The sequence below is a fragment of the Grampus griseus genome (genome assembly GCF_964374135.1).
Source record: "Grampus griseus genome assembly, chromosome: X".
Taxonomy (NCBI): domain Eukaryota; kingdom Metazoa; phylum Chordata; class Mammalia; order Artiodactyla; family Delphinidae; genus Grampus; species Grampus griseus.
The window spans coordinates 116,043,268-116,059,322 of NC_138999.1; the positions used below are offsets into that span (position 1 = coordinate 116,043,268).

A 16,055-nucleotide genomic window follows, 5' to 3' on the forward strand; every position below is an offset into this window, starting at 1 on the left:
CTACCTGATGACTTCTTTTGTTTTTTCCTATGAAATAAGAGGAAAAGGTTACTTGATAAACATGTGAGGGTAAAGTTTGAGAATGGAGAAGGTTTTCAGTAATTATTGCAGAGAGTAGGAGCATAAATTGACCAGAGAAAAGTGGTAGGCTGGATGGGCAGTGTGAAAAGCTTATTTGAAGTTGGTGATCATGAATATATAGACATACTAATTCGTCCTCCTGTGTGACTGTGCCCATCATTACATTAGAATGCAGGAAGAAAATATTGTGAAACTTCTGTTTATATTTATTTTTATCATATTCTTTTTTGTGTGTGTGTGTGGTACGCGGGCCTCTCACTGCTGTGGCCTCTCCCATTGTGGAGCACAGGCTCCGGACGCGCAGGCTCAGCGGCCATGTCTCACGGGCCCAGCCGCTCCGCGGCATGTGGGGTCTTCCCGGACCAGGGCACGAACCCATGTCCCCTGCATCGCAGGCAGACTCTCAACCACTGCACCACCAGGGAAGCCCTATCATATTCTTTTGGCATATTTTGAGTATGTTTATAATGTACATAATGTAAATTTATTATACATATGTATACATTATTGGTAAATATATATACATAAATGGCATATGTTAAAGAAATTTTAATCTTGGGGTCCCAGATCAAAACATTTTCAGTTTATAGTACTGAGATGAATAATAGGCATTTGACAACAGTTAATCATTTTTTGAGCACTTCCTATATGCCAGGTGCTATGCTAAGTATTTTACATGCATTAACTCAATTCTCAAAACAATTTTTTAAGGTCGGTGTTATTATCTCACATTACAGAGGAGGAAATTGAAACACAGAGAGGTTAATTAACTAGTCCATGATTACATAATGAATAAATGAGGGAGCCAGGATTTAAAAATACATCTATTTGAATCCAAAGCTGGTCCTCCTTTTTTGGGAAGACTTTAACCACACAATCCAATTTCTGTAATAGATATAGGACCATTCAAGTCATCTATTTCTTCTTAAGCGAGTTTGACCACTTGTCTTTCAAGAAATTGGTTCATTTCCCAAAGTTAATCCTCTCACTCAGTGTGCTACTCTAGTATGCACCCCTCTTTTAGGAGTGCCTATATTTTTTTATGGAGACACAATGGAATGGATATCCTTCTACCTGTTACTTAACCAGGGCATTATGAGAACCATATATAGATTTTGGAAAGTAGAAAATCATCTTAAGAAAAACCAAGTAAAAAAAAAGAAAGAAGGAAGGAAGGAAGGAAAGAAAGAAAAAGAAAGAAATAAAAAAAGAAGGAAAGAAAGAAAGAAAGAAAGAAAGAAAGAAAGAAAGAAAGAAAGAAAGAAAGAAAGAAAGAAAGAGAAAGAAAGAAAGAAAGAAAAAAAAATCAAGTACAGTTGGCCCTTGAACAATGTGGAGATTAGGAATGTCAACCCTCCAGAGCAGGGAAAATCACGTTACAATTTTTTTGTTTTGGCTGCGCCCCGTGGCATGTGGGATCTTAATTCGAACCCTGCACCCCCTGCAGTGGAAGCGCAGAGACTTAACAACTGGACCACCAGTGAAGTCCCCCCATTACAACTTATAGTTGGCCCTCTGTGTCTGTGGTTTCTCCATATCCGCTCTTCCACATCTGAGGATTCAGCCAACCGTGGATTGTGTAGTACTGTAGTATTTACTATTGAAAAAAAACTTGCGTATAAGTGGACCCACACAGTTCAAACCCTATAATTCAAGTGTCAGCTGTAATCCCATGATTTGATTTATATCTGATACTTATCTCCTCTTAAAAATGTGAAAAACCATTATAGAGCTGTTTCTTAAATTGTCTCTGACTTCTAAAGTTGAATCCAAAGTGACACATGCTTTGTAATTTTTCAGTTGTTTCTGAAAATATAGCAATTCAGGAAACAACTACAACTCTTTCACGGCAAATAGATTTGACAACACCAAGTTACTGGACTAAAACCACAAAGGACGGTATATTCTTCTACCGCGGAGTCTAAAAGCATGCCTGTATTTGCAACTGATTATACAACCAGATCGTATTCCAATACAACATCTCCACCTCTGGAAACAATGACTGCACCAATTTTTAAAAAGACATCCATAGCTGAGACAGCTGCATTCGCAGCAGACATTTCGTCTACTTCAGCAGCCATTGCTCTGTCTACCAAGAGTACCTCCATAGGCCCTACTGCCAATTCCATGAAAATAAGTAAATCCCCATCTTCAGAGAGCACAAGGACAACAAAAATGGCTGAATCCATTGCTACTGAGACCTTTCATCCAACAGTAGCTACTAGTTTTCTGTACACATCTGGATTTACCAAGAGTTAATTACATTCAAAACTTCAGTGACTGGATCTCAGTCGGCTGTTAGGAGGACAAATTGTTTATTCTCATCTATTGAGTCGATATCCATGTCTACAACATCTTGACCCAAATCCACAGGTATGGGGGCACTCCCTATCTCCACAGCTAGCCAGGAGTTTTTTTTTTTGTGGTACGCAGGCCTCTCATTGTTGTGGCCTCTCCCATTGTGGAGCACGGGCTCCGGACGCGCAGGCTCAGCGGCCATGGCTCACGAGCCCAGCCGCTCCGTGGCATGTGGGATTTTCCCGGACCGGGGCACGAACCCGTGTCCCCTGCATCGGCAGGCGGACTCTCAACCACTGCGCCACCAGGGAAGCCCTAGCCAGGAGTTTCTTGCATCTACAGCTGCTGGAAGTGTACCTCAGTTCACGGTGGACCAGACTTCAGCTACAACTACTCACGTTGGGACTGCATCAGCACTGCCACCTGAGTCTGTGCTCCTCTCCACAGCTGTTCCAGTGGATTCTGTATTTCCTAGAAATCAGACGGCATCCACATTGGCAACAACTGATATGGAAATACCCTTTACAGTTTATTCAACTAGGTCTATTGAAATGACACCTGCGCTAAGAACAGTTGAAACAGAGCCGGCATTTACAAATTTCCAGGATGTCTCTTCACCCAGAGTGGAGGGCACAATATCTACCTCTGTGCCAAAGAGGCCTCTTCCGTGGCCCTTTCTTTTAGGACATCCTCTCCATTCACCAGAGCTCAGAGTGTACAGACAGTTATTGATGCTGAGACTACACATGCAGCCTTGACTACTGGGATCACACTTGCACCTACAGTGGCTGGAACTATGCTTTACCCCACAATCACTGGGCCAGTATATACCCAGAATACACCCCCCGGTGGTGAAAACATGCTTTCTCTGATTTCCACTAGATCAGCTTCCACATCCAAGGTGTCTGAGTCTGGTCCCACATCAGTAACTGATGAAGGTAACCATCTATCCTCCACCAATGAGATCATTTGGACTTCCAGACCAGAACAGACCCTGTTGACATCAGCATTCCATGGGAGTACTTCTAATACAGAGCATTCATCCACAACTGCTAATATTATCGTCCAACCAGAAGCATCCACAGAGAGTGAGGCCACTACCACCGCTGATGTTACTACCGACAGATATACAGCAATTCTATCCAAATTGACATCTCCATGGTTTGCTAATTTCTCCACAGTTTCTGGAGCCACATCTGTAACCAAACTGCCTGAGTGTAAACTTACCAGTTTACTACTAAAACCCACCTCTATGTCCACAGTAGCTGGAAATGAACTTCTTTCAACACCAAGGGAGACAGTTGTTCCACCAGTAGATAGAATATCTACCCTTGCTTATGTTGAACCAAATTTTTCTACTGAGGAGAGTGCTTCTGAGAACACGCAAACAGAGACAAATGGTACAATTGCATCTGGAGAGACAATAGCCCCTGTTGCAGAGTCTGCAACAGCACAAAGATTCAGAACTGCTGTGACAAGGAAAGAAACCACTTCCCATTTTCTTAAGGGAAAATCGACTGTAGCAACGACAACCGAGGTTTCTCCATTTGCAACGATACTGGAAGCAACAGATGAATCTGTTTCCCCACTTCCTGATATGGAGAAGCTGACTACCCAATTGGATAATACAACTGCAACTACTGAAGCGAGAGAAAGTTGGCTTTCTACAAAATCGGTGAAAACCACACCTAAGAATTCACCTCATGGAACTACAGAAATCTTTAATTCCACCCACATCTACACAGCACATTGGACTTCAGAGACTCTACCTGAGGGGAATCCAGCCCCATCTCCCACTTGTGGGAGCACAGAGACATTTTCTGAACCCCTGGGTGCTTCCACCACAAGAATACTGAGGATGAGTTTTGCCACTATCCCTACAGACAGGACGGCTATGTCCTTGACTGCTGGTGCCTTGTTTCCACAGCCTATAGCCACGCATTCCTCAGCAGCCCCTGTGCCTATTACCCTTGTGTTCTCACTGCCGGTTAATGTCTCTGCTGTCACCTCTATGGTGCTGTCTGAGGAGACTAAGGTTACCATGCCTGGGCCTTCTACATTGGCCAGGGCTTCCTCCACATCTCTACCCTCAGATATCTCAACTCTGTCATCAGCTGCAGTGACCACAGCATCGATGCCGCCATTGGATCAGAGCACTTCCACAACCAGCGGTACCGTGCCTTCCCACAGAGACTCCATCCACACCACTTCAGAGGCCACAGGGATCTCTGTCAGGATGACACCCACGGCGGTTCCCTCTCTGGCAGAAACTCGAGTCCCCTCGCTGAGGCCTCCCACTCCTGTGGCAACTAAGGCTGAGACCACCATTCTGTCCCCGTCAGCTGACACAGTAACCCCTTCCACACCCACTCTTGGCTGCTCTAAAGCTCTCCCTGACAACACTCCCGTTGTGTCCTCCACTCATGTAACCTCAACTATGTCTACACCATTAGCAACCCAACCCGTAGCTCAAGTGGAGGAGACTTCTACCCCTGCTCTCAGCTTTCCATACACTTTCAGTGGTAGTGGACACGTTGTTAGCTTGGCTACCGGCACCACAGACACTTCCATTGTTGATGACACTATGCCCTCACACACCTCCGCCAACAAGCTTATTACTTCACTCTACGGTCACATTTCTCAATCTTCCACACATCCTGTAAACACACTGGTCCCCACCTTATTAGTGACTGACATTTCTACCTTATCTTCTGACAAGGAGCGGATGACCACCTCCCTGGGAAAGACCCCTAGAACTCTGAAGGTGACAGAAATGTCCTCATCAAAGAATCCTCTTATTTCAGACTCCCACAGTACTTCATCCTCGGAAATGACAGACACAGGATTTGCTGAGGGCACGAAAATTTCCAGTCACCAAACACATTCACTTTCAGAGACTCCGTTTGTGACTCCACCTAATGAGAGTCCAACTTCATCTCCCACTTCTGGGAGCGCGCACACTCCACCTACCTCAACAGCAGATGTCCACGTTTCAGAAACGCCTCCCAGTCTTGGGGAAACAGCTCTCCCTTCACAAGCTCTGACAATGACCACGCTTTTGTCTCCTGAAAAAGAGAGCATGAGTGCCCTCTCAGTATATACTCCCAGGACTGAGAAAAAGGTAGTAAGCACTACCTCTGTGACTCACTCGTTCTCACACCGCCAGGATACTTCATCTGCAGATACCATAACTTCTGGGACAACCAGGACATCAAATCCTGTAAACAATAACAGCTCCTTCACACTTGCTTTCATCTAGCACTCAACCCGAGGTGTCTTCAGTTGCCTCTCCTATTTCTGAAAGCACACAGACCTCCCCTGAGACTCCATCTCTTTCCACAGCTTGACTATCTAATGCCAATTCTACAATGATGTCTCCTGACAGGATCGCTACAGCCCTTTCTGTTCCAAATGTACCTACAGTACTTCTTGGGAAAACCGCTATGGCAACGTCCATTCCCATCTACCAGAGGTCCCCACGGCCAGTTAGTGTCACTGCCTTCACCTCCAAAAGCGTTTCTGACACTCCCACGGTACTAATGACTGAGTCTTCTAAAACAGCGCTCACAGATTGTTTGAAAAGTCTTTCTGTACCCACTTCTGGGCCTGTGGCTGAGATGTCCTCAATGTCAGCTAATGACTCTGCGCTTCCACCTTCTGCTGTTTCTTCTGATGCTTCCACAACAGCTGGATCATTCTATACTTATTGTCTTCAATTACCCCCAGGGCCTTCTATGACCGTGCAAACGTCGACATTGGATGTCACACCTGTGACATATGCTGGGTCTACTTCAAAAAGCACTGTGGCTTCCTGTGCTTTCACTACTTCAGAAATAACCGAGGTGTCCTCCAGGATCACACCTACATCCTTATCCTCCCCAACAGAGCCAACTTCTCCTTCTGTGAAAACTATTCCAACCACTATAATGGCTGGGCTAGTGACTACATTTGTAAGCACGCCTGCCTCTCCTCTATTCAGTTCTAAGAACATGAAGCTATTTCTTCCATTCCAAAGACCACATTTTCACCATTTCTATCAACAACACGACAACCATCACAACGATATGAGGCCTCCACTCTGGGCATATTCTCTGGGATTACTAATAGCTCTCTGTCTACTGTAAGCAGTGGTAAAGTAACGGTTCTCACAAATACTTATTCCAGAATTGCCACCCCTGAAAGTGTGCTTTCATCTACTCCCTCAGAAAATCCCCACACTTCCTTGAATATTCAGGTTTCCCCCTCTTTGACTGGCTTTAAGAGCACTCCTGGACCCACACAAAGTGTAAAAGCCACCACTTACCATTCTTCAAGTACAGAAAAGATGACTTCCTTGTCAGAAAATACTTCAACAGCCGGGACAAAAGGTGCCACGTCTGTGAATGCACCTGTTTCATACCCTCCCTGGATTCCATCCAGTACAGCTCCACCCTCTTTGACATCATTTCTGTTTTCACCTCAAAGTACTGAAGCCGAGTTCTCTACTCCAAAGACTTCTTTTCCTCCTACATCCCAAATGGTTAATAATGGTTGAATGGTTGAATTGACCGCACCCGGTCTATTGGTGCTATGCTTCTACCTAGCCCTACAACAACATCTACGTGGAGCAGAATCCCAGCTGCATCAGCATCCCCGACATTAGTTCCTCCTAAGCCCACACAGGACTCCGTTCTAAATATAGCCACCACTACATCCACTGCTACTGGAGCCCCATCTCCACTCATATCCACTGGAGTAACACATCCTTCTACAGCAAGTGTGTCTTCACTAACGTCTTCCTCTTTTGAGACAACCTGGCCTGACTCCACACCTTCCTTTTTATCTATGGAAACTTTGACTTCACCGATTGCTGTTAAGTCCAAAGGTATGTTCCGCAATATATGTGGCATCACAGAATGCATGCACAATGGGATGTGTGTTCTCCAAGGGAGCCAGTTCTCTGAAGGCAGAAAGGTAAAAAGAAGGGTACAGGTATTTCTTATTTATTTATTTATTTTTTGCAGTACGTGGGCCTCTCACTGTTGTGGCCTCTCCCGTTGCTGAGCACAGGCTCCAGACGCGCAGGCTCAGCGGCCATGGCTCGCGGGCCCAGCTGCTCCGCGGCACGTGGGATCTTCCCAGACCGGGGCACGAACCCGTGTCCCCTGCATCAGCAGGCGGACTCTCAACCACTGCGCCACCAGGGAAGCCCTAATCTCCTTATTTTTAATTACAATTTCCTTCTACAATATTGAAATGAGCTTCTCTGTCTTTGATGAAGAGCTAAGGATCCCTATTACCAGGGTTGTAAAAGAATTTGCAAAAAATTGGTAAATAATCTTTTGAATATTTGTGCTACATAAAAAATACGTGAAAAAAATATGACTGAGTAGATTAAAACTAGGCTACACTTTTTTTCTACCCATAATACATTTCACAGCAAATTGGTTTTGATTATTTTTGCTGCAAATTTATCCACTCTGTAATCAACACCATGAGGATGTATGAGGTCTCTCTTTCATAGTGCAAATGCTAAAAGCTTTTATGGGATGTTATTATTTTAATTGGTTTAGAACTGTGCATTTCCCTCCACTGACATGAATTCTGGGTCTTTGCCAAATTTCCCTATTTGGGGAACCTAGGAGAGCCGTGATAACATAGCGTATGCCATTATACTTAAAATATTTTTGTTTTCTGCATTTTCATTTCTTCTCTCTTTTACATAAGAGATGTTTCAGTTATCCTTACATTTTTCTGATAATAAGAGTAATACGTAAAAAATTCAGAGACTAAAATCTGAAACCCAGAAAGTAAATATCCTCCCTGATATTGCTTCTTGTATTAACTCCTCTTACCAGTTTAAAGTATATTCTTTCAGATTTTTTCTATACATATAATAACAGTGATACATGTGTGTTCCTTTACAAAAGTAATTAGAATCAGTAATTACGCTATTCTGCAACTTGCTTTCTTTTCACTTAACCCTGTATCTTTGAGCACATTCATGCTGGTAAATATAGATCTACCGCATATACTTTAACAGGATTTCACTGGATCGTTGTATTGTAGTATTTCTTTTTAATCCAGGCATCTTTTTGTGGACATTTAAGTTGTTTCTATTTTTTTCTCTATTTGGAAACAATGCTGACAATGATGCCCTTGCAATAAATTTGGGGGGCACTTGAGTATTTCTGTAGGATAAATTCCTAGAACTGGAATAGCTGGATCAAAGGACATGAATGTTTCACATTTTAATAGCTATCACTAAGTGACCTCCCACCAACAGTAAACGATGATGTCTGTTTTCCCTCTCTCCCCATCAGCATTTATTTTCAAGTATATACGACATGATTATAAGTGCTTGAAAATGGGGGGGGTGTATTCATCCACCAGGGCTGCCATAACAAAATATGATGCACTAGGTGGTTTAAATGACAGGCTTTTCTTTCGTTTTCTTTTTAATTGTGGTATAGTTGACTTACGATGCTGGGTCAGCTTCGGATGTATAGCAAAGTGGTTCAGTTATGTGTATGTTATTTTACAGACATTTATTTTCTTACAGTTCTGGAGCTTGGAAGTCCAAAATCATGGTGCTGGCAGGGTTGGTTTCTGGTGAGGCGTGTCTCCTTGGCTTGTAGATGGCCACCTCACTGTGTCCTCCCACATGGCATTTTCTGTGTGTGTGCACGCAGAGAAAGAGAGATCTCTGGTGTCTCTTCCTCTTCTTATAAGGACACCAGTCCTATCAGATTAGGGCTCCACCCTTATGACCTCATTTAGCCTTAATTACCTCCTTAAAGGCCCTATTTCCAAATACAGTCACATGAAGGGGTTAGAGCTTCAACATGAATTTGGGGGGGGGGGACACAGTTCATCCCATAACAATAGGTAAAATGTAAATTGAAAAGCTGAGTGGAGAGATGGAGATGTTGAACCAACTGAAATAATGAATGCAGCTTAATGATCACATCATCTCAGGTAACGTTGCTGGGTTAAGAAAGAGCAGCAGGAGTCCTCAAACTGATATGTCTTATCTTTTACAGTTGACTTCTATATTTCAGGACAGTGAATCTGTTCTTGCTAATCTGGCTGCTCAAATTAAAAGCAGGTATGTGAGTGTCATCCACTGTGGGTCTGTTTCTATCCCGAGGGGATTTCCTTTGTTTTTCTCTGAGATTTAGAGACTGCTGCATTTTGAGTTTCATCTTCGCTTCTGAGTGTAAGTTCTCTTTGGAATGAGAAAGAAGTTTATATTATTACTGTAGGGTATAAAGCCAATGGGAGAACAAAACAGAAGAAAGTAAATAGGGGAAACAGTAGAATTGGACTCAGTTACCCCTAATACCACTTTTAGCTTTAATATGCTATGATTGTGTGACTTAAGGAAAAAAAAATCATGTCTTAAAGGGATGAAAGGCTAGGGATGGCCATTGCATGAGGATTTATAAGACCTTTTACTTTTGGATAATGCACTTTCAGGAATTAGAAATTCCAAGGGAATTTGAAATGTTTAAAGTGAGTGAGGAACGCTGGTTAGTTCAAGACCTGCCTGGGGCACAGATTTGGAGAGGTGATTGCAGTGAAATTGGCAGGCACTGAGTAGTATCCAGAAGACCATGACAAAGGCAACTGGTCATCTGAGAACTATTTTCTCTGCTCCTGCCCTGCACATATACTAGCCCCCTGTCAAAGGGACATCCAGAAGAATCCCTTTGAAAAATAAGCATGGTTCTGGTATACCATAGTAAGCTGATTTTTTAAAACATTGAATGTGACTGCCTGTTTTCCATACCCTGGGATTTTGGTTTCTTTTGCGTGTTCAAACACAAATGGGTTCAAGAAGGTTCATAGAATGTAATGGAAGTAAATCCACGATAGGTTATTAAAAGAAAATTGGAAATGTCTGGAGTATACAACATTCTTTTAAAGAACTGTGTCTATGATTTTTCTTTATCACCAAGGTAATATGTGGTCATTGTAAAATCTTAGAGCTTTACAGAAATATATAGCATGGATAGCAAAAATCTTCAGAAACCTGCCTTTCCCCACCTACTCTGGTTAACAGCTTATTTTATATATTTCTCTAGATTTGTTGCCATGTGTTTACTAAGAGAATGGGCTCCCACTCTACACACTGTTTTACAACTTTCTTTTCTTGTTTTAGAATACCTCATGTACATCCTCTCAGGCCAATACATACAGATCTAGCTTATTCATTTTGATGACTGCGTAGAATTCTTTTGTATGTGTGTGCCTTGGTGTATTTATCCAATTACCTTAGTGATGGACATTTCAGTTACTTCACTTTAGTATATATATTTTATACACCCCGGCTGGTATAGATTTCTAGAAGTGGGATTGCTGAAGCAAAGTCTTACCACCATTTTGGAGTGCAAATAATGACCCAGCTCTTTTAAAGTGTCTCCTTAGAGCCCTAGTATTATGAGAATTCCAAGCTGGTGGATGTTACTGTTCTGCCTGAGTTGTCTTTCTCCTGAACTTGTTCCCTCATGTATTTGGTACTATATTTCATTTTTCTATAATTTTTTGATGATTTTGGTACAGAGACACTACTGAGGAAGAAATAACCATGGACCGAACGTTTGTAAGTAATTTTTCAAAACAAATCTACTTGCGACCCATCCTATACCTGATTAGATATAGCTAAATAGCTTTCCATTCAAGTGTATATTATCAGGCAAAGTTCAGTTGTGATAACTGAGGGTCAAATTACATTACTTTCTTTGGGATCTGCACAAGAAGCCACTAAGAAAGCCATCCTCTGCTTTTCTGAACTGTCTATGTGGTAGTTTTTTGAGGCACATTTTGGGGGCTACAGTAGTATGGAATGATTTGGGGATTGTAAATGATAAATGGAATTTCTTGGTTGTAGACATCTGGCAAGAAAGCCTGGTTTTTCCAAGAGTGACACAATTGTTTGCAAGACAGGCATTCACGTAATAAATCCAGAGTGTGACAAAACTATCTTCCATCATCTGTTCCAGTGCCTCAAAGCTTTACAATGTTAGATTCTGAAAGAATTAGTATGCGCCCAGGGTTTAAGGTGTTTAAATCTGAGACAAATATTTTGACTATACAAAATACAGTCAAGCCGACAGTGCATTCCAAATTATCTGCCATCATTTAAAATACACTCTGTAAATACCTGAGTCAGAATTTAAAGATTGAACACAGTATACATAACATCACATAAGTAAAATTCCTGTCAAATAATAGATGTAAAAACCTTTTGGTGATAATATGGTCCCCAGAGTCAGGCTGCCTGGGTTAGAATCTCTGCTTTTCCACTTCCTAACTGTGAGACCTTGGGCAACTTAATTAAACTTCCTATGCCTCAGTTTCCTCATCTGTAAAATGAGGATAATAATATCACCGTTCTTCACAGGGCTGTTGGAAAGATGGAACGAGATAACTTACATACAGTGCTTAGCACAGGACATAGAGTACAGTGAAATCTTGCTAGTGTTAAAATTATCATCGCCATGTTTGGATCCAAATCCTGTGAGCCATCAGCTGTGGGATACTGGGCAGATCATTTAAGTTCTGTGAGACTAGAAAATGGGGTGACCACCCCTGCATTACCTACCCTACAGTGTTGGTGTCAGGACTAAATGCATTGATGTTTTTGCAGGTGATTTTTAGATGGCAATGGGTTACATAAATGTAAAGTATAATTACGATCGTGGTTGTTAACGATAAGCCCCCTAGTCAATTGTGACGTTTGTTTAAAGATTTCAGTGACTACGTACTTTTCTTTTGTGTTATTTGAAACAGAGAGAAGGGCAAGGAATGGCTACAATTTCCCGTGTACCATACAGGTAGGAGCTGAGTTTATTCGTAGCTGGTACATTTAGTTCTGATTTTCCTTCCATTTAATTCTGTATGTGTAGCCTGTTGGTCAGAGTTGTCAGAAGGAGATCAAAGTACCTGGTGGTTATTTTACAGATGCTGTAAATGGGCTCTTGCCTTCACGAAATAAGTTGTTTTTGTTGGTCACGGCACAGCCTAACAGCCTGCCTGCTGCCTCTTTGTAGTGAAGAGAAAATGGGGTCCAAAGTGGTCATAATTTGGGGATAGGTCAATAAAGCATTTATTGTCATCAAAAAAGTCCAGGAAATACTGAGCAGGGAAATTGAAAAACAACATGGAAAGCAGCCTCGGTCCTGTTCAGACTCGTGGTCTGGCTCCTCCCGGAACACTGGCTATTGCTGGTCTGCTCGATGCAGCCCAAGAAGGACATATAGCCATAGGAGGCTCATGGAAAGGTCATTAAAATGTTCAGGGTGCTAAGGGTAGAGGGTCTGCTCTACTCTTGCAGCAAGAGGAGAGGGTTCAAAAAGAAGAGTCCTCTTCAGACTGAGAAGATGAAAGCTGAGAAGATAGGTACCAGTGGAATGGGTAGGATGAACAGGGACTTCACCAAATATGGATCAGTCGCGGGGGGGGGCATGGCTTCGATTGGACATAGAGAGAAATTTTAGGTAAACACAGGCGCATCTGACTTTCAAGAGCTGATAGGAAATATAGGAAATGTGTTCTTCCAAAAGATGTATCTACAAATGGAAATGGAGAAAAGGCATAGGTAAGTTTATGAATCTGAAATGTGCTCGGTAATGGAGGAGTAGAGGAATTTAGAATGTTTGAGGACCTCGCTATAGAGATCGAGGTTAAGGACAGCCCTATTCTTTCATAACATATCTTTTAGTAGACAGAACATTCCGAAATGAAATATTAGGTCTTTGTGACCTTGGCTAAGGCTCAGTTCCTTCATCTGTAGAATGGGGATAATAATAGCACTACCTCATAAAGTTCTTGTGAAGATAACATGAATTAAAACATGCAGAACAAGAGCTCTACAAATGTTGGCTACTGTTATTATCATTATTATTCTATTATAGAAATAGGCCTTCTTCAGAACGCAGCTTTATAGACTAATTGAGCACGTGCCTGTTTGCCTTATTATTGCGGTAATGATGGGTAAATTAGAGACCAGAAGGGTAAAAGGTTTTCTCTGAAGTAATAAATCCTGAGTACTCCATCTTCCCTATTAATTATCACAAACTCCTAGAAATCGCACGGCTAGTCAATTTCAACATAATGCAAATGTTGCTGACTCTTCTTTTGAAAATGGGTTTTGAGTTGTTTGTTTTGGATACGAGAAAATTTATCAGATGACTTCAATATGCTGTCTTCCATCATTTCTTAAGATTTGCCACTTAATAGCTGTAAAATGCTTGACATTTATGGACTACTAATTAAGTCATCTGCAACGCAGGCCAAGTTGCACTCTGTGGCCATAACTCCAACATCTTTTTTTTTTTGCTCTTCTTTTTAGCTGTGCTTGTCAGGTCATCATAAAGGCCAACTCTTCTTTAGTGCCCACCAAATTGATTAGCAGGATCAAAAGAAAATACATGGCAACCTCACGCATGGAAACTTCACACCAGATCAGTTGACGTTATTAGTAAAGTTTGAACACGTTGCAGTGAAAAAACGAGGTAATTTCCATCGGGTATTTCCATATAAATTCACTCTTTGTTATAAAGCTCCAAATGCATACATAGTAAGAGATTCTGCCTTCAGAGGGGGAGAGAAACTGTCTTCAATTTCCTTTCCACAGCCTCAGTGCTCATCTTGCCCTGGCAACCTTTCCACCTGGAAGAGCTTTAAAAACGAGTGCCAGAGGGGTTACCAGAGACCATCGATCCGCTCTGGATATTAGCAGCGGCCAGTTCATCAATGGAGTGGACGGACTGTTTCTCTTGCTTAAATACACCAGAGAGGGAGAAGAAGGCGTCTTACATCCTCACTCAGAGAGAAAACTGGGATGGTTGGGCAAGGCTGGCTGGCCCGCTTCTCCGGCCACCCTGATTTCTGGAATCAGGGTCATAAACCTCGTGGGTGGTCAGTAAAAACTGGGACCTTGGGAATTCCCTGGTGGTCCAGTGGTTAGGACTCCATGCTCTCACTGACGTGGGCCCAGGTTCGATCTCTGGTTGGGGAAATAAGATCCTGCAAGCCGCGTGGCGTGGCCAAAACAACTAGCTCCCCCCGCAAAAAAAAAAAAAAAACCTGGGACCTTACCACATAAACTTAGCTCAGGACATGTCTCCCTTGATGTGACAACACTTGGCAGCAAAACCTTGCCGTCAGCATCAACAAGAGAACAGAGCACCCTGGTCTGTACTACCGATGACGAATACACTGAGTTTACTAAAACCGAATCCACCCCAGAGCCCATTAAGAAGGGAGGCGCCACCAGAAAAAGAAGCCAGCCTTTAGCCTCCTGTCACTGCACCTCAAACTATTAACAACTGCCACTCAAAAGGAAGGCAATCGACAGGTGGGGACTGATTTGATTTTTCACTCTACATCCCTTTGCGTGGCTTGATTTTTTTTAATGCCTATGTACCATTTTAATAGAGCCAAAGCAGAAAAACTGGCCCATCAAGTGGTAGTTCTAAGGCAAAGGACCAAATGTGAGATCGTACTGGGAGCCTTATTTAAAAAAAAAAAAAAAAAGATTCCATTTAATGTTATTTTCAGCCTGGTTTAAATTGCCTGGTAGAAAACTTTCCCCTTTTATTAGCTGATGTTTATGTGCAGGGTAATAATGTTGGGTGATAATGGATGTTCATGAAACTTTTAAGTGCCTTTTGCCCTTTCAAATGTGCATACATTTTCTCTGTAGAGCCCAGAAAGTGCAAAGCTGAAGAAACAGCCTCTAAATACAAAGGGACATATAAGTGGCTCTTAACCCACCCTACCGAGACAGCCCAAACTAGATGCAGAAAAAATCAGGATGGAAATGCTACTAGAATCTGGTACGTACCAGCCGAGTTCTGATTGAGAGTTCAGATACATAAAGGTCTGCTTAATTGGGAGCATGTTTCCATGTCATTTGAGCATGCTCCCTCCCTTTCTTTCTTTTACCTTGTGGACCTACTTAAGCATACACATGCCATATAATAACATTCCAGAAAAAATTTCAAAACAGAAGAGAAAAAAAATCTCCCATAATCCCACGACCTGAACACAGCTCTTTTTAAGTTGTATTTTTCCATTTGGCCTTTCACCGTATGCCCTTTAAATTGTATGTAGTGGTATTCACCGTCCTTATAGCACTAATGTCATTCACCCTTTCACTCAATGGTTTATCAAACGTTTTCCATGCTTTACATTCATCTTCTTAATGACTTTTTCAAAAACCTGCCTCAGAAGCTACCTCGTTGATGGGCCATAATAATTTACTAAATCACTCTTCTATCGTTGACTTTAACATTTTCCTTTTTGAAATCATCAGCCCCTCTTTTCCTACTCTCTGCTACTGGTTTATGCCATTAACTTAAGTGGGCAGGCCAGAGGCGCAGCAGGTTTTGACAAAAGCTTAAAAATTCTCTTTTGGAGGTGACATCTTGGACAGGGTCCTACCTCTTCCTGCCTGCATCTAATCACTTAGCAAGTCATGCAGCTTTTGTGGTCATAATCAGAGCTCACATCTACCCTTTCTTCTCCTACCCCACTGCCACTCCCTGGGTGCCTACGATTAAAGTAGTCCCCTTGCCTTCTAACTGCCCACTACCCCCCAGCTACACTCCACCAGCGTGATTTTCCTAACGTATGGCTGTCATCGTTCCAATCTCCCACTCCAGTTCCATATTGCCTCAAGAATTAAG

General features: G+C 42.3%; 1 protein-coding gene across 1 annotated transcript in view; it reads left to right on the forward strand.

Moving 5' to 3' along the window:
- ADGRG4 (adhesion G protein-coupled receptor G4) overlaps nucleotides 1-16,055 on the forward strand; it is a gene marked incomplete at both ends in the record, with an annotated part of 111,435 nt that overhangs the window by 26,840 nt on the left and 68,540 nt on the right. The window contains 14 exon segments of the mRNA XM_082646902.1: nucleotides 1,882-1,954; nucleotides 1,956-2,335; nucleotides 2,338-2,429; nucleotides 2,688-3,024; nucleotides 3,027-5,619; nucleotides 5,621-5,723; nucleotides 5,727-6,369; nucleotides 6,372-6,898; nucleotides 6,946-7,243; nucleotides 7,595-7,665; nucleotides 12,154-12,197; nucleotides 13,715-13,782; nucleotides 13,785-13,877; nucleotides 15,071-15,203. Of these exon segments, the coding sequence (XP_082503028.1) occupies nucleotides 1,882-1,954; nucleotides 1,956-2,335; nucleotides 2,338-2,429; nucleotides 2,688-3,024; nucleotides 3,027-5,619; nucleotides 5,621-5,723; nucleotides 5,727-6,369; nucleotides 6,372-6,898; nucleotides 6,946-7,243; nucleotides 7,595-7,665; nucleotides 12,154-12,197; nucleotides 13,715-13,782; nucleotides 13,785-13,877; nucleotides 15,071-15,203 (5,455 nt within the window).